General features: G+C 41.9%; 2 protein-coding genes and 1 non-coding gene across 13 annotated transcripts; 2 read left to right on the top strand and 1 right to left on the bottom strand.

Moving 5' to 3' along the window:
- Nucleotides 1-348: 348 nt before the first annotated feature.
- On the top strand, nucleotides 349-22,229 carry cnot1 (CCR4-NOT transcription complex, subunit 1). 10 transcript variants are annotated; one of them, XM_058075523.1, is made up of 49 exons: nucleotides 349-498; nucleotides 1,924-2,217; nucleotides 2,294-2,401; nucleotides 2,668-2,760; nucleotides 2,908-2,976; nucleotides 3,082-3,136; nucleotides 3,225-3,428; nucleotides 3,525-3,693; nucleotides 3,788-3,914; nucleotides 4,197-4,307; nucleotides 4,614-4,784; nucleotides 5,262-5,389; nucleotides 5,523-5,763; nucleotides 5,881-6,000; nucleotides 6,138-6,260; nucleotides 6,334-6,485; nucleotides 6,575-6,725; nucleotides 6,876-7,089; nucleotides 7,207-7,332; nucleotides 8,495-8,619; nucleotides 8,711-8,997; nucleotides 9,084-9,162; nucleotides 9,299-9,535; nucleotides 9,734-9,874; nucleotides 9,947-10,126; nucleotides 10,225-10,341; nucleotides 10,433-10,543; nucleotides 10,631-10,708; nucleotides 13,625-13,802; nucleotides 13,964-14,097; nucleotides 14,189-14,485; nucleotides 14,557-14,697; nucleotides 14,835-14,939; nucleotides 16,327-16,446; nucleotides 16,521-16,715; nucleotides 16,805-16,947; nucleotides 17,130-17,238; nucleotides 17,327-17,496; nucleotides 17,577-17,808; nucleotides 17,885-18,133; nucleotides 18,227-18,390; nucleotides 18,471-18,588; nucleotides 18,662-18,763; nucleotides 18,899-19,072; nucleotides 19,709-19,858; nucleotides 19,944-20,124; nucleotides 20,211-20,343; nucleotides 20,410-20,544; nucleotides 21,325-22,229. In XM_058075523.1, the coding sequence occupies exons 2-49, from the start codon at nucleotides 2,116-2,118 to the stop codon at nucleotides 21,401-21,403; spliced, it is 7,128 nt and encodes a 2,375-aa protein (XP_057931506.1). In that variant the 5' UTR covers nucleotides 349-498; nucleotides 1,924-2,115; the 3' UTR covers nucleotides 21,404-22,229. The 10 variants fall into 10 exon arrangements, with proteins under 10 accessions (XP_057931506.1, XP_057931500.1, XP_057931507.1 ...); XM_058075517.1 differs by having other exon boundaries at nucleotides 9,290-9,535; nucleotides 13,943-14,097; XM_058075524.1 differs by having other exon boundaries at nucleotides 2,662-2,760; nucleotides 6,876-7,077.
- On the bottom strand, nucleotides 21,675-26,064 carry setd6 (SET domain containing 6, protein lysine methyltransferase). Of its 2 annotated transcripts, none has more exons than XM_058075526.1 (9): nucleotides 25,895-26,064; nucleotides 25,414-25,478; nucleotides 24,920-25,064; nucleotides 24,714-24,855; nucleotides 23,792-23,986; nucleotides 23,576-23,714; nucleotides 23,336-23,516; nucleotides 22,864-22,994; nucleotides 21,675-22,787 (listed from the first exon to the last, which is right to left on the bottom strand). In XM_058075526.1, exons 1-9 carry the CDS (start codon nucleotides 25,923-25,925, stop codon nucleotides 22,449-22,451), a joined length of 1,368 nt encoding a protein of 455 aa, XP_057931509.1. In that variant the 5' UTR covers nucleotides 25,926-26,064; the 3' UTR covers nucleotides 21,675-22,448. The 2 variants fall into 2 exon arrangements, with proteins under 2 accessions (XP_057931509.1, XP_057931508.1); XM_058075525.1 differs by lacking the exon at nucleotides 25,895-26,064 and adding an exon at nucleotides 25,828-25,877 and having other exon boundaries at nucleotides 25,414-25,482.
- On the top strand, nucleotides 24,114-24,185 carry trnap-agg (transfer RNA proline (anticodon AGG)). The gene has a single exon. It is a non-coding gene; the product is annotated as a tRNA-Pro (tRNA).
- Nucleotides 26,065-26,184: the final 120 nt, after the last annotated feature.

The raw sequence follows: 26,184 nt of genomic DNA, 5'->3' as shown, positions 1-26,184 counted from the left end.
CACTTTTTGCTTTTCCTACAGCGCTTTACAAATCATATTCAAATAGTATGTAAATTAGATACATTAGTTTGAATTGCAAATACTGGCAGCATAGCAAAGGCTTTAAAATGTTTCAAATGTATATTGCAATATTGCAAATATATGTTTATTGTGAAGCTCAGTTTATACATATTGCAAATATTATGTTTATATTTACACGATGCTTTAATTTAGACATGGTTGTGCTGTCGTTGTTATTATAAGTATCAGAAGTAGTAGTTGTAATAATACCAAAAATTTAATTGATTGACCTGGCATCTGCTATTGAGCAGGTGAGCGCGCGCACGCTCGCCCCTCGCGCACCTTTCCTTGCAGCACGAGCGCGCCGCGGCGGTGACAGTCGCCATTTTATTTTGAAAATCAAACTCCCCTAGAGGCGCCGCTACCCTTTCCATTTCGCCAACTTTGTCGAGAGAAACGAGGAGGAATGAGCTACTGAATCACCTTCGTGGAAGCACGGTGAGATGTAGAACGTATCTGCCGCGCAACTCCGAATTAGCTCGCGTTAATATTAGCGGAAATGGAGCTATATTAGTCACGAAAACCGCGGTTAGCTACCACAGCCGGGAGGTGTCTATTTATTGGAAATGAGCTGTCACATTGGCAACAGTATGAAAGTATTTTGATGAATTTGCACAGTTGGTAGTATATAATGTGTTAATTGTAGTATCTTAGCTGTTATTTTTAGGGTAATAGAGCCAATGTACCTTTTAGTCGTTGATATAAAGTGGCAGGCTATTTTCAACTAATGGATTGCAGTTCCACAGATTAGACGGAGCCCGTACAAAGCTAACGAGGGTAATGCTAGCCTTTCTCCACATTTATGGGTTGCTACCAGCTACCATCAAACTTATTGCTACTGTGCCGTTTGCGTTACCTTTGATAGACCCCTTGATAGTTTCGCATCTTGCTAAACGGTCAGTTAATGACGAGCAATAAGAAAAATAAATGCTATCGGTTGCAGGGCCGCGACACCCCAGCAACGTTAGCTTCAGTCGCTGTGTAGCGAACAGCGCTAACTTGTCGTTTACACTATACTCAAGGGCGGATGTTATTACATATTTGCCATTATAAGTGCCTATAAGACCATTTTCAATAAATCGTAATGTAGACGGGTTATATAACCGATTAAGCAAAGTTAATGACCTGACACTAGGACGAACTCAAGTGTAGGCAATTTGCTGCTAGCTTGAATGCTAGCTATGCTCACATTCGTCGCTCGCAAACACACCGTATAGTTGGTTAAAAGTTTACTAGGCTCTTGGGTTTATCTGACATATTTGCGAAGTCAACAAGCGATGGGAATGTTTAATATTTCCAGCGATTTTTCGATTGCTTGTTTATGACTCTACTGTAGTGCATGCACTGGCCCTTTGTTTCGGTGATTTTTATTTTTTTGGGTTGTTTCCCCTCGCATTACTCACCCCGTTCAGAGAAAATGCTTGTATGATTCGCACGTCTGCTTAATTTGTATAGTGTAATTATTTTGTGGATAAGCAAAGGTTTGTTTACTGAAACGAGCTACCGATTGTGCATCTGTGTGATTAGCACAAGTGAGGCCCAGTCCTAGCTAACTGCAGCCTCATTTCGTGTATGACATTTTCAAAAAGTAGCTCTGTCAAAAAGTATATTATTATTACATTTAAACTGCTGAAATGGGCGTCATAGTTTGGTTATGAGAATTAATAATGGTAATGAGAATACTTGAGCTGTCATCCATGTAGGCCTCAAAAGCCTGTAATGTTTTGACATGACAAGAGTGGGTAAATATTGTACTGCATGATTACAGGATTTGAATAGCAACATGCTTATCTCGTCACAATAATACACACAATGTCTTGCAGCAGTCTCACTTAAAATCTGTTTTGTATTCCATCCTTACAGATGCTGAACCTTATTTTAAACTGAAAGACTCTACGTAACACCGGGAGCCACTGAGAGAAAGCTTCATTTGGACGCCAACATTTTTCACCTTTTGGGGGGGGGGAGGAAAAGTAACCTATCACTGAAGTGACTAAAGGGGAATAATGGTGATTTTGCGCCGTGCTCGGCCGCCTGCTTCCGCCCCAACCAGCAATGAATCTTGACTCGCTCTCGCTGGCTTTGTCTCAAATCAGCTATCTGGTGGACAATTTAACAAAGAAAAACTACAGAGCCAGCCAGCAAGAAATACAGCATGTAAGTATTGTGATTATCATGTTGTCCATTGAAGGGGTTGTCTTGATATCTCACCGTGTCAATCCCGTTTCCCCAGATTGTAAATCGTCACGGTCCTGAGGCAGACAGGCATCTTTTTCGCTGTCTTTTCTCACATGTGGATTTCAGTGGCGATGGTAAAAGCAGTGGCAAGGACTTTCACCAGGTACTTATTTTTACCAGGTGTCTACGCACTTATTTTTTTGAAGGAACATGGTCTTTGTATTACCCTATTTTTGGCGGCTTCACATCTACTGTAATTATACAGCACGCTAAAATGCAAAAATTTTTTGTTTATAAATATACAATGCATACACTTATAGAATGCTGCTTTAATTCTTGACTTTTTCCTATGCTGCCCTTCATATGCCTCTGTTCTCTTTGCTCTCTTCCTCCCCGGTATGTTTTGTTTTCCACTTGCCCAAGACACAGTTTCTGATTCAGGAGTGTGTGTCGCTGATATCAAAGCCCAATTTTATCTCTACCCTATGCTACGCCATTGACAATCCCCTGCACTACCAGAAGGTAAGGAGCTGGTTTTGGTCTTGTGAAAAGAGCCTGTAAATGTGCAATATATCGAAATGCTGATAAATTGCAAAGACAATTGTTAAATCTATTCTATAGCTTTGAAACTTTTAATAATAAAATATTGGGTTTTGTTTTAAATTTCAGAGCTTGAAACCATCTACCCATTTATTCACCCAACTAAGTAAAGTTCTTAAGCTCAGCAAGGTCCAAGAGGTAAGCCAGTCTAGTTTACTGTTGCCGTGCATATCAATTGTAAATACACTATCTGAAATGGAAGAACATGTTTGACTGAGTCGTCCTCATTCAATGACATTGTAGGTGATTTTTGGCCTCGCTCTGCTCAACTCCAGCAACATAGACCTCCGTGGATTTGGTAAGCACTTTTAGCGAAGCGCTTCATTCAAAAAAAAAAAAAAAAAAAAAAGTTTTTCTCTCACCTCAACCCTTTCTTTTTATTTCAGCTGCGCAGTTCATTAAGCAGAAGCTTCCCGACCTCCTGCGGTCATACATCGACGCAGATCTTGGCGGAAACCAAGAAGGTGGCTTCCAAGACATTGCTATAGAGGTCTTGCACCTGCTGCTCTCCCATTTACTGTTTGGTCAGAAGGGAGCAATCGGGGTGGGACAAGAGCAGATTGACGCCTTCTTGAAGACACTTTGCCGAGGTACGTTGAGCCTATAATCCGGGGTAGGTTTTGAAGCTTTGCTTGAACATGTCATTGTGTTGATTGGAAATGGTACAATTGAGTGTCCTATTTCAGATTTCCCGCAGGAGCGCTGCCCTGTGGTGCTCGCACCACTGTTGTACCCTGAAAAACGGGACATTCTCATGGATAGGATCCTGCCTGACTCGGGGGAGTTAGCTAAGACCATAATGGAGAGTTCTCTAGCAGAGTTCATGCAGGACATGGGCTACAGTTCCTCTGCCAGGTATGTTTATACTGTGGTTGATTTTTTTGTTTAAAATTTTTAATTCATGTGGCACCTCATCATCAGTACTGACCCGTTTGCCCTTTGTTCTCAGTCTGGACGAGTGCAGAAACACTATCCTTCAGTATGGGGTGAGGGAGGTGACAGCCAGCCAGGTAGCCAGGGTCTTGGGCATGATGGCTCGTACCCACTCTGGCCTAACTGATGGTATTCCTGTACAGGTGTGTATAAGAGGAGTTAGGACCTGTGCTAGCTGGAGGTGACAGGGTTTGCCAAGACAATACAGTCGCCCCTCGTTTATCACTGTTAATTGGTTCCAGACCCGACCATTACACTACATACAGCTTGTCTTTCAATTGTTTTTGACTAATATAGGAAAGAGTCAACCACAAAATGTCCATCATTAATGTGTGGAAAACGGTGATAGCGTGAGGGAGAGATGTTTGAACCGCAGTGTAGCAAGGGTTGGCTGTCGTAACTGACTGACTGGGGTTCTTTTGCAGTCCATCACTGCACCCGGAAGTGGTATCTGGAGCGATGGAAAGGATAAGAACGATGGCTCACAGGCACACACGTGGAATGTCGAGGTGCTCATCGACGTAGTCAAAGACGCTGTAAGTCTATGCTCATGTTTTTCTATACATTTTTTTTTTACAGTACTCTTGATTTTCTGCACCCTATCTAAATACATATATCTGCTTGCTATCAATTGCATTTATATGGTTATGCAGAGTAACATTGATTGCTTTAAGTGAAATAAAACCTGGCAGTTGGATACCGCCTTTGTGTCCTCGTATAAATGATGTACTTGGTTTGCATTGTATTGTTGTTGTAATATTTTTGTCTTTTCAATTTTGTTAAACCAACCTGTTGCCATACTGTTTACTCAATCTAAAGTTTTCACTTTGTCTATCCTCTAGAATCCTAACTTGAACTTCAAAGAGGTGACATATGAACTGGATCACACAGGATTCATAATACGGGACAGTAAGGGCCTGCATATAGTGGTGTACGGCATTCAGCGGGGTTTGGGCATGGAGGTTTTTCCTGTTGATCTCATATATCGACCATGGAAACACGCAGAGGGACAGGTACCAGTACTTTGCCATTAGTTCATGTGGTTTTACACGTTAAATTCAGAATATGCTTTTGTGTACATTTGTTAATATGGTCAAAAGGTTGATAATGCATGTGTGCCTATTCTTATGTCAAGACAAGAGGCAGATATATGTAGCAGCTATATAGCAGCTACACACAAAGCTTTACAGTTCTTCCAGAATCTGTGCTTCCCGCCAAAATGGTCCACTTTAATTTATACCACCCATGGCCTGCCTCTGAGCACGCCCACTCTGTTGTGATTGGTCACACTCAAGTGCCTCCTAATTACAAACAAACCCCACTTTCTAATATGGTGGGTATATGAGTTATAATAAATTAAGAAAGTCTTTGGAGAGCAAATTGACAATTGTTTAGGAGCTACTGGTAGCTCATGATACATTTATAGGTCAAAAAAGTGGAAAGAGGCAAAGTAGGTCCCCTTTAACCACTTATTGTTTTTCTTTCCTCAGTTATCATTCATTCAACACTCTCTAATGAGCCCCGAAGTGTTCTGCTTTGCTGACTACCCTTGCCATACGGTAGCCATTGACATCCTAAAAGCACCACCAGAGGATGACAACAGGGAGATTGCAACATGGTATGGAACTGGTCACCTCAAAACATGTTATGCCAAGAGAAGGTTCTTGGCTAACAATCTCTTTGCAGGATGACACAAATTGTGTTTTCCTCTGGCCTTGGCCTTATGTTTCACACTTCTGAACTCATTACAGGAAAAGCTTGGACTTGGTGGAAAGCCTGCTTCGGCTATCAGAGGTTGGCCAGTATGAGCAGGTGAAGCAGCTCTTCAGTTTCCCCATCAAGCACTGCCCAGATATGCTGGTTCTGGCACTGCTGCAGATCTCCACTTCCTGGCATACACTGCGCCATGAGCTCATCTCTACCCTGATGCCCATCTTTCTGGGCAACCACCCCAACTCTGCTATTATTCTGCACTATGCCTGGCATGGACAGGTTAGTTATGAGTCTTAACAAGCAAGGAAGAGGAAGATGTGCACTTTTTCTACCTTAATCTCTGGCTAATGTTGTATGCTGTGTTATCTCGTATGTAAACTTGACTTATTTTTTCAGGGACAGTCTCCCTCCATCCGTCAGTTAATTATGCGTTCAATGGCCGAGTGGTATATGAGAGGTGAGCAGTATGACCAGGCCAAGTTGTCTCGCATTCTGGATGTGGCCCAAGACTTGAAGGTGCGTTGAAATATGTCTGGTAATGTGGGTATGGTATACAGTTACGTTTGCCTATCCAAACAAAGCTGTAAGATTTATACCGAACTTAAATAAGATACTATCTTCAACTAGCCAATATGATTTTTTTTGTCCTCCAGTCTCTATCGATGCTGCTGAATGGTACTCCATTTGCCTTTGTTATTGACCTTGCTGCACTTGCCTCTCGCCGTGAATACCTCAAACTTGATAAATGGCTGACTGACAAAATTAGAGAGCATGGGGTATGTCATCTTCTGAATTGATGAATACATTTTGTCAGTGTTTAAGCATTAATTGTGTTTTGCTTTGGGTCAGGAACCTTTTATCCAAGCTTGTGTAACATTCCTAAAGAGGCGCTGCCCATCCATAATGGGGGGTCTGGCCCCTGATAAGGACCAGCCTAAAAGCTCTCAGTTGCCTCCAGAGACCTTAGCCACCATGCTGGCATGTCTTCAGTCTTGTGCTGGGTATGAAACTTGCTGCACCAATTTTTGTTTTATTTGAATCCTTATCAAAAACAATATTTTTTGAAGTGTTTGTTTCAAACAACCCTCAGGAGTGTTTTGCAAGAGTTGTCAGAGACAATCCTGACCATGGTTGCCAACTGCAGCAACGTTATGAACAAAGCCCGGCAGCCACCACCAGGAGTCATGCCGAAAGGTCGGGCCCCAAGCACCAGCAGCCTGGATGCGATCTCTCCTGTTCAGGTATCTAGCTATAAAAGACACACTTTGGCATAACAATCAAATTCAACTTGTAATTATACAGAACCCTCAATGAGTCTTATTAGTAGAAGCACTTCCTCTCTCATTTTCAGTTGATGTTTCATTCAATATCCCTTCTGTCACTTCCTTTAGGTGGACCCTCTTACTGGTATGGGCTCGTTGAACCTGGGCGGCACAGCCACCTCCCACACTCAGAGCATGCAGGGTTTCCCCACCTCCCTAAGTTCAGCTTTCAGTAATCCCCAATCTCCAGCAAAGGCATTTCCACCTCTCTCTAACACCAATACAAGCACACCATTTGGGGGCATTGGCAGCTTGTCCTCGCAGCTTCCTGGTATGGACTCTGGTACTATGCTTTTTTAATATATATAAATTTTACACTAATATCACAAGGGGAAAGTCATGACAAATGGGAGCTGTATTTACAGAGGCAGTGAAATGAAAGATTTGATGTTTCTTCCAGGTTCCTTGGCATCGGGCATTGGCTCTGGTATTGGTTCTAGTCTAGGAATGCCGGCAGTAAGCACTGATCCATTCGGCACCAGGAAGATGAGCACACCGAGCTTGAACCCACCTACCTTTCAGCAGAGTAAGATGACGGCCTGTAAGTGGTGGTGGTAGTGGTGTGACTGTGAGCCTGCCCTGCGCTGCTCAGCACTGTATTTCCTCTGCAATTGTTGTATGATTACAGCTAGTGTTGCAGATGCATCCTTTATAGGACTCTTTTGTCCATGGCAACTATGGTTTCAGGGTTCCAACAGACATTTCATACATCTCTGAAATGTCATTCAATGTATTGAATACTTTGTTGAGGAAATACAGTCCAGTCTTCCATTCCTTGTCTGCTTAAGCTGACAGCCCCACTTTAGTCTTTTAATTTGTCTTTGAAATTTGTTTTCAATTTGCTAAAACAAATGGAAAAACAAGTCATACCTGATGTAAATATAAAGCTGTGCTGTCATCGAACCATTTGCAGTAGAGACACATTTTGAAAGGAAACAAGCTGAATTTTTGTCACCAGCAGGTCGATTCTAAGTGCTACTGACAAATAGTTTGAATACAGTACAGCCACGCTGTTTATGGAGTTGTTCTGAGACCACCCACAAATGGCAAAAAATGCAAGAAATTAGTAAGCTATAGCTCCTTTGCCATACAGGGCATCATCTCCATCTTGCACTGGCTTCACAGGTACATGTATGATGTATATACTATTATGCCGTGCATTTTAGACTTTATCAGACAGTTTCTGGAAAAAAATGCACAGTCCATGTTTCGATTTGCTCCAGTTGTGGCCCAATCAATTTTTTTTATAGTTTATCTATAGACCGGATTTGCCCTGTATCTCCCACATGCCTGTGTGCAAGGCATGCCGCGGAATTAGTAATTTCTGTAGCCTCTTGGATCTTACTTGTGATTTTCTGTAAATTGATCACAATGAATGCCAGTCTTGGCCTGGCCATTGCAGACGTAACACAACCGGATTTATTGTCTAACATTCTATTCACAGAGCCTGCTGTTATAATTGTATCCTGAAATGGTTGAATCTCAGTGAAATAAACTTTCCAATGGCATAACACTTCTAGGAAGGCAAATAGGGCGCAGCATAGAACCCCGGTTTCGCCAGGAAAATAGAATATCAAGGCATTAAGCATTTTCAACTCACTGGATATAGTATTTGGCTTATGCTTCACGTCTATTGATTTGCCTTTCTCTGTATGGGTCTGTTACATGATGTCCTCTTCTCCTACTAGCTGACCTTTCTCAGGTTTGGCCTGAAGCAAACCAGCACTTTAGTAAGGAGATAGATGATGAAGCCAACAGTTACTTCCAGCGTATCTACAACCACCCACCTCACCCGACTATGTCTGTGGATGAAGTGAGTAGCAATATGTGTTTGACTGTAACTTAAACAAATGGACTGTAAACCATGTATTGATTGAGTAATGAAAACAATTGTCGTCTTCCAGGTTCTGGAGATGCTGCAGAGGTTCAAAGATTCAACCATCAAGCGGGAGCGGGAGGTGTTCAATTGCATGCTTCGGAACTTGTTTGAGGAGTACCGTTTCTTTCCCCAGTACCCGGACAAGGAGCTGCACATCACAGCCTGTCTCTTTGGTGGCATCATTGAAAAAGGGCTTGTCACATACATGGCCCTTGGCCTGGCACTGCGATATGTTCTTGAGGCCTTAAGAAAACCTTATGGATCCAAAATGTATTACTTTGGGATTGCAGCCCTAGACCGCTTCAAAAACAGGTATTCTGATTTTTGTGCGTTGGGAGTGCATTTAATATCTATCACTGTTTTGTGTATGGGGAAAAAAATTACTTGTGTACTTCTAGGTTGAAGGACTACCCTCAGTACTGTCAACATCTTGCTTCAATTGGACATTTCTTACAATTTCCCCACCATTTACAAGAGGTAACTAGGTTTCCCTAATTTATCTTGAAATATTTTTGGAGTTGTACTTTGACCTACAGAATTGTCTGCAGTGAGAGAATACTGACAGATAAATTAAATCCTCCACTCTGCATCTTCCAATATCCTGTGTGTGCAGTATATTGAGTATGGCCAACAGTCACGGGACCCTCCGGTGAAGATGCAAGGCTCCATCACCACCCCTGGCAGTCTAGCACTGGCACAAGTTCAAGCCCAGTCACAGCAACCCGGTGTCCCTAAAGCGCCACAGCCAGGACAGACAAGCACCCTTGTCACCACCACAACGACAACCACGGTTGCCAAGACCACTACCATCACAAGACCTACGCCCAGCGGTTTCAAGAAGGATGTGCCTGTAAGTTGGACTTCTTTCTGACATAACATGTGCTTGTCAAAGTTCACAAATGTGTAGCTTGCATAGGCCTGTCACGATAACGCATTTTGCTGGATTATTTTTTTTAATCGTTTCATTATCATGACAGTCCTAAACTTGCACAACCTGTACTAAGCTGTTGGTATGGTAAGATTAATGTTTTTCTTTAAATACTTGCAGCCTTCCATTAACACTACAAATATTGACACCCTGCTGGTTGCCACTGACCAAACAGAAAGGATTGTAGAACCTCCAGAGAATATCCAGGAGAAGATTGCTTTTATCTTCAATAACCTTTCTCAGTCAAACATGACACAAAAGGTAAACATAATTAGTGAAACATACCTTCTGGCATATTGAGAGAAGCTGACCTGAGTCTGTTTGCTGTAATAGGTTGAGGAGTTGAAAGAGACTGTGAAGGAAGAGTTCATGCCATGGGTATCTCAATACCTGGTGATGAAGCGTGTCAGCATTGAGCCCAATTTCCACAGTCTCTACTCCAACTTTCTGGACACACTCAAGAATCCGGAGTTTGTCAAAATGGTCCTCACTGAGACCTACAGGAATATCAAGGTCAGGTGTCATCTACGCAAATTTCTTAAGTTGCGTCCTCTCTTCCCTGTGAGTCGCCTGCTACAAAAGTTGCTTCCTCCCTTTGTGGTTTATTTTAGGTTTTACTGACTTCTGACAAGGCTGCAGCCAATTTCTCTGATCGCTCATTGCTGAAGAACCTGGGCCATTGGCTGGGCATGATTACACTGGCTAAAAACAAGCCTATTCTCTACACGGTCAGAATTTTCTTTGTGTGAAAATGTTTTCACTTTAAGCTGATTTTAAAAAGGTTTTAAAAATTTAAGGTGATTTTTGTCATTTTTCCAGGATCTGGAAATTAAGTCTCTGCTTTTGGAAGCCTATGTGAAGGGCCAGCAGGAGCTACTCTATGTTGTTCCTTTTGTGGCCAAAGTTTTGGAGTCCAGCCTGCGAAGCATGGTGAACATGGATTTAGAGAAATATATATGTGCCTCGATGTATACATGCCCTGATCTTCCGCTCTCTCTGCTTATTCTGATTTTGTAGGTTTTCAGGCCCCAGAACCCATGGACCATGGCCATCATGAATGTTCTTGCTGAGCTACATCAAGAACATGACCTCAAGGTAATGATATGATGATCAGACATTTGCACAAAGTGGCACAGTTGAAATTATGGTCAGAACTGATGATCAAAGGTTTTTTTTTTTTTAAAACATCTGTGGGTCCAATGACTAATGTAAGAGCCAAAAAGTCTACAGAAGAAAAATTTTTACATATTGATATATGCAACTTAAGCCATTAACCTTGCTAGAATTCTTTTTAAGGTCCCTAACATGATCATCAACTTGACTTGTACAGTGGTGTCAGTGTTTGTCCCTTTTATTTATTGATTTTTTTTCACAGGTAAATTTTTCAGATCAAACAACTGTATAGCTTGGTCAATGACAACAGAACACAGTTTTGGATTTATTTTTGCCTCTTCAAATGCGACTTGCACAATGTTAAAATGCTGTAATACGATCTAAAACTCACATGGCAAAAAAATAATTGATCGTTCTCCTTGAAGCGTATTCTAATGCGACAAAGTCACAGGTTACCGGTGTAAAAAAAATGTGGTTTTCTCTGCTGCAGCTGAGTGAGTGTGGCAGTCAGAGCTGCACCTCAGTTTGTGTGTAAGGGGCCGGGTACTCGGGCAGGTTTTCACACAGACACACATTGGAACAAATTAATAACGTTGTAATCGGCCCAATTGTCCATTTAACCTTTAGTGGCTGTTAAAGCATATAAATATTTTCCTTGTGTGGGTTTGTTGGTGATGACCTCCAAACTGAAACATTTAAATGTTCCAGTTTGGAGGGCAGACTGACGGACTGTCTTGAGACAAGGAGGGTCATGATGGCCATTGTCTCTGATGTGTTTTGTAATGCATTGTTTGGACTCGAATGTCTTTCCTTTCGTAGTCCTTTTTGTGTAATTGTAGTCCTGCATGCAGGATGGGTGTTTTCATGCTGTTGTCACAGGTGATGTGGCCCGGTGTTGTCTAACATTTGTCCTCTCTTCTAGTGACATTTTCATCAGGTGAGGGCACATGTGATGCTGATGTATGCTCTGGCACAACATGTTGATCCCTGATTAGTTTTGGGTATTTGTCTGCCACTGCACTTGCCTTGTCCATTTTTAATGTCCTTTCAATTTCCTTTATCTCCAAATTACTGTGAATACCAAAGCATGTGACTGGATAGCAGGCAATTTCAGCTTCTAGTGATAAACGCTGCAAAATCTTTCAAGATAGGGAAAACATTTCCCTTCCAGCATTGTCTTTGTAATCTGGTGGATCTATCTCGTTGCTGCCCATTCTGGCAATTTCTATATTAGTCTTTGATTTTCTTCATAGTCGTGGAGTAGTTCAAAGCCCTTTACATAAGGAGCAGACAAGCACCGAGCAGGCAGCCTTTTACAAAGTCGGCAGAGTTTGAATCCTTCTATATCTCTAGATTGTATTTTTGGCCTCTGCATCTATAGACTGTTATTTTTGGCCAGTTAGATAACTTTTCTCTAAATGCCCTTTGAATAACAAATATCTGGCCATATTTCTTGATTTTTTTTCCCATGCATCTTCGCATGCTTCTTTGTCATTTCGGAAGATATTTCCCTCAATGTATTTGCAAGCTGTACCGACATATTTCTTCAGGTAAAACGGTTTCTTAGCAGCAGGTAAACTCTTTGGGTCTGTCAATGAAATGAAAGATGGTTTTCATTCAAGTGAATGGATCACGACTAAAAACAGCTCTTGCTGTTTTATATTATCTTGAAGAACCTGTGCTGGTTAGCGGTGCATGTGTCATGACTGTAAGGGTGGGTGCATTGCAGGAGGCTATGATAAAGCCTTGGAGCTCACCTGCTCACTCTTGACAGACGGGACCTCTTCATCTGTATCAACTCTGTCTACTTGTTCTAGCTGCTTCCCCATCTTTTCTACGTCCAACTCCAACTCACACCTTTTGGCTCTATTTTTCTCTTGTGGTCTTCCAGAACTTGTTCTTTGTTTACATTAGTCTTCCGAGATCCTCATCTCAACCTCCTTTGTTGCAATTGTTAGACTGGGATGATGCAGCTGTAGACCCATAGAGGGCATAGCTGTAGTCGAGCTGCATATTTGCACGTTTTCCATGCTCTGCGTCAGAATAGTCATCAATGCCACTAAATATTCTGATTCTGATATTACAATATCATTTTGAATGTCACTTGTGACTGCATCACATGGATCGGCTTTTCTCTGTAGGTCAGCCGTGCTGCTACATGACCTCTGAGTTTGTCATTGATTTCCCTCCTTCCAAAATGTCTGCAAGTGACGACGGGTCTGTTTGCTTTAAATCTGGCCTTCTTGATTCATGTACTTGCATTTTCTAATGTTCATATGAGCTGATTTCTTTTTACTCATCTCCTCTCTTTTATAGTCAAGCGTTTTTTTCAGTTGTTAGTGATACATTCCAAGTGGTGGCATTAAACAGTGCTTTTGTCTTTCAGCCGCTTAATCGCTTCTTTAGCATCTTGTCTATTTTCACTCCCATTTTTATTGTTGAATTTCCTTTTGCAGAGAATCAATATTGATATCCTTTATGCTAGCAGAATTTCTTTAATGTTTTTAATTCTTTGCAGTGCTGTTCTAGACCCAGTGCTACCACTTTCTGACCTGACCATAGTGCGTTGGTGTCCTGAAACGTTGAACACATTGAGCATCATACCGGCGTTTGTTTGAGCTCTTACTGTAATGGCTCAGTTGAAATTAAGGTCTGGAACTGATGATCCAAGTTGGGTACAGAAGATATTATAGATTTTTGTGCAAAATTAAACAATTTAAGTCATTCACCAAGTGAACATTTCAACTGGCGTTGTCCGCTTCAACTTTAAGTTACTTACAGAAACTGTTTTTGATGTAGACAAATTGTCCGCATTGTTGAAAATGCCCCTTTAACAATGTCTGTGAACCCTGAAGGCTTGGGGGTCATTTTGTTCACTTATTTTTGCACTTCTTACAGCTTAACCTCAAATTTGAGATTGAAGTTCTGTGTAAGAACTTGTCTCTGGATATTAATGACCTGAAGCCAGGAAACTTGTTGAAGGACAAGGAGAAGCTTAAGAGTCTTGAGGAGCAGTTGTCTGCACCAAAGAAAGAAGCAAAGCCTCCAGATGAAATGCTTCCTGTTACTACATCAGGTAAAATCTATGTTCATACGGCTTTTGTTTTATTTTACCATGCAACTCTTAATTTCACAATCAAATTCTGAAGTCGAAGTGTCTGTTTACCTGCCATATTTCCTGTGATTTTAATCAAAATAGCTTTTTGTGACCAACAGGAGACTTTGTTCCATTTGCAGCTCCACCCTCAACTCCAGCTGCCACCACCACGACTTGCACAACCACAGGGCCCCCCACCCCACAGTTCAGTTACCATGACATCAATGTGTATGCCTTGGCAGGCCTGGCACCACACATTAATATCAATGCTAACGTATGTATTGTTGATTTCACATATATACACTCTGTATATTCAAATACTTCCTTCACTTTTATCTCATGGTTCTACTTTTCTTTCTCTTTAGATCCCTCTACTGCAGGCCCATCCTCAGTTGAAGCAGTGTGTGAGGCAGTCAGTTGAACGGGCTGTCCAGGAGCTGGTGCACCCTGTGGTTGACCGCTCTATCAAAATTGCAATGACAACATGTGAGCAAATCATCAGGAAGGACTTTGCCCTGGATTCAGAGGAGTCCCGCATGCGTGTGGCGGCCCACCACATGATGAGGAACCTGACTGCTGGTATGGCCATGATCACCTGCCGGGAACCTCTGCTCGTGAGCATTGCTGCTAATCTCAAAAACAGTTTTGCTGCTGCACTGAGGGTAAGCTGGCTTCTGGTGATATTTTATTTTATGCATAACACCATCCTATTGACAAAATATTGTATTTTTAGGCACCAACTCCCCAACAGAGGGAAATGATGGAGGAGGCTGCAGCAAGGGTTGCTCAGGAGAACTGTGAACTGGCATGCTGCTTTATTCAGAAAACAGCTGTGGAGAAGGCTGGCCCTGAAATGGACAAGAGACTTGCCACAGTGAGGATTGGGCATTTGTGTACTAAATCAACCAACAATTCATACTTATGCATGAACCGACCTCATCGACGCAAGATTAACATGTAGTTAAAACTACAAGTAAATACTATGCTAATACTGTGGACCTTCTCTTTAAGGAATTTGAGCTCAGGAAGCATGCACGCCAAGAAGGACGCCGTTACTGTGATCCAGTTGTCTTGACTTACCAGGCTGAACGTATGCCAGAGCAGATAAGACTCAAGGTAAATGTTTTAACATGGGACTAATTTTAGTGTCAGTATGGATATATGAGATGTGTGTATGTACTATGTAACGTTCGTGTTTACTCGGCAGACTGCTCAGTCGTGGCACATAATCACAAACACTGAGCAATCAGGAGCAAACAGGTTTTCAAGGGGTTGTAATGGCGATAAACGCCAGCAAAAGTGGTGGTGGTTGTGTGTGTGTGACTCGGACTCAATGAGTATATTTTCACCACGTTGTTTTATAGCTTTAATGTAAGGAACGTTTTACTTTCCCCAATGACAACGTGCAGGTTCTGAGTGGGGGGAAAAAATATGAGAAGCACTTATTTTCCCCCAATGTTTTACATTTGGTTATAGTACAATGGTGGCTTTGCCGCCGGTTTTTGGTTGTTTGCTGTACTTTTTTGAGCCCTTATGATGGACTTTTCCGAATTGCATATTTAAACGATTAATAGTAGTTCAAATGTATAGGAGATGTCAGGTGATTAGAATAGTAGTTTTCAGCCAAATATTAGCCGCACCTTTTGCGTAAGGCGTATAATTAAAGTTGGATTTAAAAAAAAAAACACACCGCAAATTATGGTGTATTGCTTAATGTTAAAGTTAAAAATAGTGTCACAGACATACACTTCATATCCGACAGATGTAAATTATTTTTTTTTTTTTAAATGAATAAATAACACCATGTTGAAAATAATATATACTGCTCTCCTGAAGAAATGAATTAAATTGCCCTCAAAATGACTCAAGTTGTCACCAAAGTTATGGGCTGTTACCTATGCTAATCACATGTCAATTTGGCTATTGGCTTTGGTCTATTGATGAATCTGATGTATCTCATTTAGAGTTTTCTTTTGTTTTTTGTTGTTGTATTTTGTACATCATTCACAATCCTTATGTGAAACATGAACACATATTTCTTACCCCTTTCTGTGCATTGTGATGCACATTAGAGTATGTATTAGTTGCAGTATCTTTTAAAATGAAAAAGTTTCAGTAGTGTTTTAAATAATCAAAATAGGGCAAGATACTGCCACTGTACGTGTTAATGCATGATCACATGTATATCAAACGATGCAATGTTGTTTTTTTTTGTTTGTTTTTTACAGAGCTACTTAGAGTAAATGGGTGTGTCCCGATGGCCACATTGTAAGCTAGCTCAAATTAACTTGCTTTCTTGTTATAATGCAAAGGAAAGGGAAATAAATATATGTTCATGGTTCACATAAGGATTATGAATGATGGGCAAAATCCCCAAAAAGTGCAGTTCCCCTTTAAAAACAGCTTCAGGGAAAATCTTATGATTGTTAAGATATTGGGAGAAAATCTATTAAGATTCTTGGGAAAATATAGGTGAATAATGCCGATTGTGCTTTATTTTCAGGTGGGAGGCGTGGACCCCAAGCAACTCGCTGTGTATGAGGAGTTTGCCAGGAACGTTCCAGGTTTTCTACCCAGTAATGATCTTTCTCAGCCAACTGGTTTCCTGGCTCAGCCAATGAAGGTAACTTTTTCTTTTACTTAATCAGAAAATAGTTGAATATTTTATCATAACTGTTTTTCTGTATATTTGTACAGCAACAAGCATGGGCCACAGACGATGTTGCACAAATCTATGATAAGTGCATGGCCGACTTGGAGCAGCACCTTCACGCCATCCCTCCAGCTCACTCCATGAACCCCCTGACACAAGCCCTCCGCAGTCTGCTAGAGGCTGTGGCCTTGGCAAGGAACTCCAGAGATGGTATTGCAGCACTTGGACTGCTACAGAAGGTAGAATTTTATGCCTCTCCCTGTAAGAGAGACAGATTTTCCAAGTTGTGTGAGGTTGTGGGCTAAATGTCTAATTTTCTCTTTCACAGGCTGTGGAAGGTCTTCTAGATGCCACTAGCGGTGCTGATAATGACTTGCTTCTCCGGTATAGGCAGTGCCACCTTCTGGTCCTTAAAGCCCTCCAGGATGGGCGTGCCTATGGGCCACAGTGGTGCAACAAACAGATCACCAGGTATGTGCTCATTTCATTTATTTCATGATCTTGTGGTGCCAGTTTTTAAACTTTATTTTTTCGGGGAGCCCTTCATTCTTCTTTTAAAATGCCTTGACTTTTGTTAGTGTTTTTACCATTAGTGATATGATATAGCGGTTACTAAAACGGTCTTAACTGCTCAATGTATGTTTGATTGGCAGGTGTCTCATTGAATGCCGGGACGAGTACAAATACAATGTGGAAGCGGTGGAGCTTTTGATCCAAAACCACCTTGTGAACATGCAGCAGTATGATCTACACCTAGCTCAGGTACACATAAGCTACATTAATGTTTATTAATACTAACATGTTCATGTCCTAAGTTAATAATCAAGCTTATTGCATTGTTTTCCTGCAGTCAATGGAGAATGGACTGCACTACATGGCAGTGGCATTTGCGATGCAGTTAGTGAAGCTGTTGCTGGTGGATGAGCGCAGTGTTAGCCATGTCACAGAAGCTGATCTCTTCCACACAATTGAGACTTTAATGAGGACCTGTGCACACTCCAGAGCCACTGCACCTGAAGGGTACACACAGTGCTGAAGATGCAAAAGCTTTACTTTAAATGTGCACACTTGATGTTTTAAGTTGTTTTCTTTTCATCTAGTCTTCCTCAGCTGATGGATGTCGTCCGCTCCAACTATGAGGCCATGATTGACCGAGCTCATGGTGGACCGAACTTCATGATGCACTCTGGGATTTCACAGGCTTCTGAGTATGACGATCCCCCAGGCCTGAGGGAAAAGGCAGAGTATCTCCTGAGGGAATGGGTCAACCTGTACCACTCAGCTGCTGCCGGCAGGGATAGTACCAAAGCTTTCTCTGCCTTTGTCGGCCAGGTAGTCATTCAAAAGTTATTACTTTTTAATGTGACTTATCTCATCATCAAGCTATTTTGCTCATTCTCCATTTCAGATGCACCAGCAAGGGATTTTGAAAACCGATGACTTGATCACACGATTTTTCCGGCTGTGCACAGAAATGTGTGTAGAGATCAGCTACCGGGCACAGGCTGAACAGCAGCACAACCCAGCAGCGAGTGCAGCCATCATTAGAGCAAAGTGCTACCACAATCTGGATGCATTTGTTAGACTCATAGCCCTGCTAGTCAAGCACTCTGGAGAGGCCTCCAACACAGTGACAAAAATCAACCTCCTCAACAAGGTATAACGTTGTCCTGACACAACAGCCCTCTGCGTATTAGCAGATGCAAATAGCAGTTGGAACTGATAGTTACCGACTCTATTCTCCCAATAGGTGCTGGGTATTGTTGTCGGCGTGTTGATCCAGGACCATGATGTTCGCCAGACAGAATTCCAGCAGCTGCCTTACCACCGTATTTTCATTATGCTGCTGTTGGAGCTCAATGCTCCAGAACACGTCCTGGAGACCATCAACTTCCAGACGCTCACTGCCTTCTGGTAAGACATGCATCTGCCTTGTCGGGATGCTTCCCGCCAAGGCAGGCATTCCTTAACAAAATGTAACTTTTTTCCTTCAGCAATACCTTTCACATCCTGAGACCAACGAAGGCTCCTGGCTTTGTGTACGCCTGGCTTGAACTCATCTCCCATCGCATCTTCATCGCACGCATGCTTGCACACACACCACAACAGAAGGTTTGCATTTGACGCTTTAGACACACAAAGTTAAAATATCAGCTGATTGTCTGTTAAATTGATTGTCTTGCAGGGTTGGCCCATGTACGCACAATTGCTTATTGATCTCTTCAAGTACCTAGCACCTTTCTTGAGGAATGTAGAGCTCAACAAACCTATGCAAATCCTCTACAAGGTACTTTTTTGTGATCAATTACTGTTCTTTTTCCTTGCTTGTAATCACTTTGTTATTCCAATGTATCTATATTGCTGCCATGAGGCTCCTCGCCAACTGTCAACATTTCCCATTCTCTTAATGGTCTGTTTACAGGGCACACTTAGAGTACTACTGGTCCTGCTGCATGACTTCCCCGAGTTCTTGTGCGATTACCATTATGGCTTCTGTGACGTGATCCCTCCCAACTGCATTCAGCTCCGCAACCTCATCCTGAGTGCCTTTCCACGCAACATGAGGCTCCCTGACCCTTTCACGCCTAATCTCAAGGTACAAACACTTGCAGGCACACACTAAACCAGGGATCCTCCACATGGCAGTTGCGGGAAACTTTGAGGCAATGATTAATAAACTTAAAAAAAAAACACATTTGTAAATAACTTCATCATATTAAATCAAGTATGTATCAATTGGAAAAGGCAATGTTATTTTAAAAAAATAAGAAATCTTTGTTTCTGCTTGTTTTGTTGTGATTGGCAACAGTTGGTTCAACAGTCTCTGAACACACCGTTGCACGTGTGCTAACATTCTCTCACTCTACATAGATGGATTTTATTATGCAGTATTTTTTGTTAGGGTCACAACCTCAACTTAAATCCTGCTAGCACAGTGCCCCTTCCACACATCAAACAGCAATCTTCTCTCTGGAAAAACAAACTCCATACTATCACTGGTGGATGATGATTTTGTTCTTTTAATTTGATGTTCCCATCTCAATTTTACACAATACATAATAAATAAGATGAATTAGATTGCTATAATCTACGAGCACCCCAACAACATAACCACCCACCAAACACTGTGCATCGGAGATTTGTGGTCCTTGGGTCCAAAACGGTTGGGAACCACTGCTCTAAATCATTGTCTAAATCAAACTAGCTTCCCATCTTATCACCGCCACTGCAGGTGGACATGCTGAGTGAGATCAACATTGCTCCCCGTATCCTTACCAACTTCACAAGCGTCATGCCTTCCCAGTTCAAGAAGGATCTGGACTCCTATCTCAAAACACGATCACCGGTTACATTCCTCTCTGAGCTGCGTAGCAATCTACAGGTAGGTTTCATTCATCATGAGAGGACCTAAGCACTTTTGTGTTTCAGCTGTTATGAACAGCGTATATCTTTTTTCTGTCTTTCAGGTTTCAAATGAGCCAGGGAACCGCTACAACATCCAGCTGATCAATGCTTTAGTGTTGTATGTGGGTACACAGGCTATTGCTCACATCCACAATAAGGGCAGCACCCCCTCCATGAGCACCATCACACACTCTGCACACATGGACATCTTCCAGAACTTGGCTGTGGATCTGGACACCGAAGGTAACTAATACTAAAATGTTGTCTTTACTTTGAACTTGTGACTTGTACTAATGTAATCCAATGTTTTTTATGTTTTTGTTTTTTAGGGCGTTACCTGTTCTTGAATGCCATCGCCAATCAGCTACGCTACCCAAACAGTCACACTCACTACTTCAGCTGCACCATGCTCTACCTGTTTGCTGAGGCCAACACCGAAGCCATTCAGGAGCAGATCACCAGGTTGGTGTTGATGTAACTTTGTCATCACTAGGTAGAATTACCATTAATGCCACCACCTCCTTTCAGGGTTTTGTTGGAGCGGCTGATAGTGAACAGGCCTCACCCGTGGGGTCTCCTCATCACATTCATCGAGCTGATCAAGAATCCAGCCTTCAAGTTCTGGAGCCATGACTTTGTGCACTGTGCCCCAGAGATTGAAAAGTAAGTCCCAAACACTTTTTGGAATGCACCAGCTACAAAGCTACAGTAATACAGTATGTAAGCTAATTTGTGTCTATGACACATATCACATATGTTCTGCGAACCTGCACTTATCTTTACAAGCACCTGAAAGGCATGGCTCTGATATGAACTGTAATTGCAGCCTGTAAAATGACTTGGAGTTGAGGTCAATGTGCATTATAATGACAGAAAATGAGTTAATGAGGTAGCTAACAATGCACATCATTGGGACACACCTACTTCGACTACTAAGCCCTCTAAACAAAAACCTAACACCGTTTTATAATTTTGCATTAACAAGTACATTGATAATAACATGTAATACTTGCAGTATCTGGCAGTAATTAGATGATTTAAAACATTACCAAAACTTCTTTGAGGTGCATTTATTTCACATTGCGCATATAGCTTACGCTACTTCTTGCAACAGCAGCAGCATAGATACAGCAACACTTCCAATGTCCGCTCTCCTTACGATGGTTGTGTGTTCCAGCACAAGAGGTGTGCACCAGTCCTCAGGAAAAAAATTACTGACAGCAAACGAGCATCTTGTTGAGTCTTCATAGCGAAATTGAGAGCTAGGTATCCATTTTTAGCTCATAATAACTTGTTTTCTTGCGCTAGAATGCACATCAGACGCATCAGATTTTTAGTCAGCAGGGAGGGAGAACATGTGATACGTCTCAAGTCTTAGTGCTTTCATTGGAGCACTTGTTGCTTGCATTTGTTAAAAGATCTAATCCTGTCGTTTTCCTCCAGGCTGTTCCAGTCGGTGGCCCAGTGTTGCATGGGACAGAAGCAGGCCCAGCAAGTAATGGAAGGCACGGGTGCCAGCTAGCCTGGCTAGCAGTCAACTTGTAGCCCTCGGGAGAGACACCAAGGCCTTCACCCACTCCCCCAACACACACACACACACACACACACACACACCTCCCCCTTCACTTTTGGCAGCACTGGATTAACTGGCAACTACAGTCATTTTTGGTATGTGGACGTAAGGAACTACTGCTCCAGGTTCTGAAAGATTTACATTTTTGTTGATCCTGAATTGCGATGGAGAGAATGGAGTGAGGAATGCTGTTTAAATACTTTTTTGATGTAAATAATGGAAAAAAGGGAGAGTCGAAAAATGGAGGGTGGCGAACATGTCAAAATGTACACTGACATGTAAAAACATCTGAACATATTTTCACTCTACCAAAGTTTTTGCTTTGCTTCCCTTACAAATCATTTTTCCACACTTTGTTTGCTCTCGAAGGCTGAAAGCTAAATGAAGAAATTATTTCGCTTTTTTTGTTTATTTTGTCTTCGAGTGGACACGAAGATATAGTTTAGTCTCTCCTGGGGAGGGGGAGGGGGGTCATGTGGCGCGTGTGCATGGAGATGGTTTACTGATGCTCGGTCCATTTGAAAGGTGTCTCTCCCTGGCACTTGTAAAATCGTGCAAAGTGAGAGTGGTTGGAATTGTATCTTGACAATATGTACAAAGCTCCAAATTGAAGAATAGAAGGACCAATACAGCCCATTTTGTAACATTTTGAATGTTTTGTAAATGTATTGGTCCATGTGTATTTTGTAGTCTTTTTCCTAGTTTGGCTTTAGTTCTTGCTACTTAATTGCAGTATACGTACATACAGTTAATAAAGCATTCAAACTGCAACGTTGCACCTTGTCTATTTCCTTTCAAGGAGGTGCATCAGCTAGTTACACACCAAATTATTCTCCAGAAAATTAGTCCAGACACACTTTGAAGTGATGAGTTATCTTTACTATGTTCCTAATATGTTTTTGCAGCTTCACCGTGACAATTCACAAATATGTAGCACTGGAATACCCCAAAAGTTGAACAATATATTGATGAATGTGAAAGTTCCTTTCAGTTCTCATGCCTTTGTGAGCTCCATGACTTTGTACAGGATACTCTTCTGTCCATAGCGGACTTGCAGTGCATTTTTCTGCCTGCTGTTCAGCCCTGCCAGTGCAGCCTTGTCCTCCATTAGACGCTGATCTCTGTCCAGGCTTCTTTCACCTTCTCCTTCCTTCAGCTCATCACTGTAGGACCTCATGCTCAAGCAGGCCGCTTCATAGATGAGCCACTTCCACTTCGTCTTCAACCTGGAGAGCCCCTCGTTGGTGAAAACCTCTTCTTCATCTTCATTCTCTTCCTCCCATCCTTCATTGTCTCTGTAGTCTGAGAACTCCTCATTGGACATGCACAGCACCTGAACACACCCACAAATTGTATAAGCTCACTTGCCACCCTACATACTATATACACACACACACACACACACACACCTTCAGTACTGTGTGTAACTCCGTGTCAGTGAGGCAGCCATGTTTGCCAAAAACAATTGCTCCTTTTTCCTGCATCATCTCGCGCAGCATCTCCCACTTTTTCTTCAACAGCTGTTGGTCCATGTCTGGGTCTTGGAAAGAAGCAACAAATGTTTACTGTCGAGTAGGCCTATAGTTTTAGATAGGAAATATAATAATTCATGTTCATTCATATCATTACATTAAAATCCTATTCAAATTATGCACCTTTTTATATTTTGTAAAGTCAATTTGATATTGTTTCCCCTCAATCCACTGTCATTTTTCCCCTGCATTCCACCATTGGTTAATAAAATCAGGATTCTGGTGGGTGGAGCTAAGATGTAAAGCGCAGACTTAGGAAGTTCCAGATAATGGGATGGATACTTGTCTATTAGTATTGACACGCTAGTGTACCTCATTAATAATGTTAGTATGAGTGGTCGATGTGAACCTTGAGTGGCGACTTTATGCAGGTTGGCGACGGGGATGTCCACTGTGTCGTTGCTGTTGCTAGGATATGCCTCTGTAAAGCCATACATGTGCAGGAGTTGCCAGTTGGCCATCTGCCCGTATGTGTTGAAAACCTCCTGGCCTTTCTTTATAGGACGCACGCACACCATCTTCAAACTGTCCTACAAGGACAAGACCGTGTAACAAAAAGTCTTAACTGTTCATTAAAGTTTTTCCTTACTGGTGTGAACTCCAGATTAGCATTGTGATTGGACACGTGGTTGAGCATGTCGGCCATCGGAACCATCATTGGTGGATTGGCGGGATTAACATCATCATCATCATCATCATCCTCCTCTTCTTCTTGTGGCTCTTGGAAACTACACATTTAAAATTAAAGTTAAACAGCACAATACTTAAAGTCAAACATTTAAAGACAGTGTTTCTCTTGTCTAACCTGTAGGCCATGACAAAAGCCACCAGCTGCATGTACATGTCCAGCGTGTGTGTGTCAGGACTCCACAGGTGAGGATGCTTGGCCATGAAGGGCAGGACAATATCCTTGTACTCCTGCTGAATGTTGGTCAGGTCTGTGTCCACAGCCTCTGGAACACCACTTCCTCTCAACAGAATGTCTCTGTCCTCTTTAGACCTAGATGTGGAGCATTGACAGTGGTGACCACGAGGGGCGCTGTTGGACATTCAAATGAAGAAAGCAAGTCTGCCACATCATCACCTTTTTTGGGGTTGACTTTGTCGAGGTATAGGCTTTATACTATGGCTCGTTGGTCTAGGGGTATGATTCTCGCTTAGGGTGCGAGAGGTCCCGGGTTCAAATCCCGGACGAGCCCTTGTTTTAGTTTTTGGACTATATATTTTTTAATATAGCATGTAACAAACCACAAAAGTTTCACTTGATCACTAATCCAGAAGTGAGATTTGAATCAAGTTTAGTATGATGTGACTTGGGAACCACGAGGTTACAGGTTGGAGGCTCACTCAAATTTTGTTGTATGCAATATAATGACAATAAAGGCGATTCTGATTCTGAATCGAAAATGACTGAGAAGAAAAGATAAAAAATGATTTTTAAGGGGCAGTAAGATTTTCGCCATGTGCCCATGCCTGTGTCCAACCTCACATTGTCACTTGTGGATAAATAGAAGGCAAAAGGTTTTGTGTTTTTTTTTTTACATTTTACAGAGGCTAATTTATTCTTACACTTGTATGACAAGTGAGAATGTTACAAAACAGACATTAGTGAGGCGCCTCTGCATATCTGCAGATATTATGTTGCAATAGCAACAGTGGATCACAAGTAATAATATTTTTTATAAATATACACAGTCCATCTGCAACAACTTTGTCATGCTTCTTACCAGAACATAGGATGATCCAGAGTCTTAAAGTCAGTCCAGAGCGACAGGTAAGGTCTCCAGTGAGATTGCGGTGACATATATTCATACAGCAAAGCCAGAAGTAGGGGCACCCAGCCTGACGAGCTCTCCAGTGACCCTTTCTCTGCAAGGAGCATTGTGTGAGGCCTTCCTGTTCTCGTGTTGCAGACTTCATATTTGACAGTCACCTCGCTCAAGCAAGTCAGCGACTTTTGTCGTCCCTTGGTGAAGAAGAGCAGACCTGGGAATGGTGAATAAGACCTCCCCTTCCTCAATGTGGTCCCCAGCAAACATCCCATAGTCTGCCACCGTGCCCTCTTTACTCACATAAACCTGCAGACAGGAGCATGGATCATCATTGGTTAGCCTCTAACTAAACACCAACGTTTTTTTAATCAATTTTGCTAACAAATTGGAAGATGGAAGTTTTGCAAACAAACACCATCTTTCTCTCACATATAATGTGGCCCTTTCTTTTGTCATTTAGTCACAGCCACCTTCATTAATTACATCTGAATGGGATGCCAACAAAGGTGATACCACCCAAACGACATTGGTTGGCGGGCATTTCATCCATTGTATCATAACGATCGTCATTTGACGGATAAATAGATTGTCTCTTGCACCAAGCTCTACAGTGCAAGTACAGAAGTACCCAAATTGATACACAACCTGTGCCTACCTTACTGCTGAGGACCAATCCGACACGATCACACCACTGAAGGAAGTTCTGCAGGGGAATATCATCTACCTATTTTGTAAGAAAGCCATTTTGTCAAAAACTAGTATTGTAAACAAAGTGTAAAGTACGTGGCATTTGACAAATATAGCATTTTGCTGTGTCAGAATTGAACATTAACGTGTGTTAGTATGCAACTTGTAGCCTTTTGTCAACTCTTGGAACAATAAAGTTTTTTTGAAAAAAATGCACGAGGAAGAATGTGAAGCGTATTCCACACAAGACACATGCTACGTTTGAGTTGAACGTATGATAACTTCAGGTAAATGCAGTCAAATTTCTTTATCACTACGGTCTACAAAAGCTACAACAACCTGATGTAATCCTAGTAAAGTCAGAATAGCTCGTAGGAATAACCTCCTCGTTAGCCGATAGCTTTTTTTTCATCCATGTTATTTTGGAACGGAAATTATTAGAATTGAACCTTCCTTTGGTCGTTTGGCTGCTGATGCCATTTTCGAGTTTAAATGAATCCCAGTGGTTGCCAAAATGGGGTTTGATTAAGCTTCACAGTTTAGATGACAAGCCGCATGGCTGAGCAGTTTAAGCATTTGGACCCGAAGGACACATTGCTGACCCTCATTGCGGACTTGGAGGCAGCTAGCCAACGTCTTGAACTGTAATAAGATTATATTATATATAACTCATGGTAGTAACTGACATGGTAGTAATGACCATAAGACGTGATATAAAATATTACATAATCAAGTGGTT

This window comes from Doryrhamphus excisus, chromosome 6 (assembly GCF_030265055.1).
Source record: "Doryrhamphus excisus isolate RoL2022-K1 chromosome 6, RoL_Dexc_1.0, whole genome shotgun sequence".
Classification (NCBI taxonomy): Eukaryota; Metazoa; Chordata; class Actinopteri; order Syngnathiformes; family Syngnathidae; genus Doryrhamphus; species Doryrhamphus excisus.
This window is presented reverse-complemented; position numbering and strand designations above follow the sequence as displayed.

Excerpts from the sequence above, each read along its gene's own strand:
- cnot1 (XM_058075515.1), top strand. The coding sequence starts at position 2,116 with ATGAATCTTGACTCGCTCTCGCTGGCTTTGTCTCAAATCAGCTATCTG. Across the intron at positions 2,218-2,293 it reads GCCAGCAAGAAATACAGCAT|ATTGTAAATCGTCACGGTCC; the intron begins GTAAGTATTGTG and ends CCGTTTCCCCAG. Across the intron at positions 17,809-17,884 it reads TCTCTGCCTTTGTCGGCCAG|ATGCACCAGCAAGGGATTTT; the intron begins GTAGTCATTCAA and ends TCTCCATTTCAG.
- setd6 (XM_058075525.1), bottom strand. The coding sequence starts at position 25,857 with ATGAAAAAAAAGCTATCGGCTAACGAGGAG. Across the intron at positions 25,065-25,413 it reads GATTGGTCCTCAGCAGTAAG|GTTTATGTGAGTAAAGAGGG; the intron begins GTAGGCACAGGT and ends TCCTGTCTGCAG. Across the intron at positions 23,517-23,575 it reads CTAATCTGGAGTTCACACCA|GACAGTTTGAAGATGGTGTG; the intron begins GTAAGGAAAAAC and ends TTGTCCTTGTAG.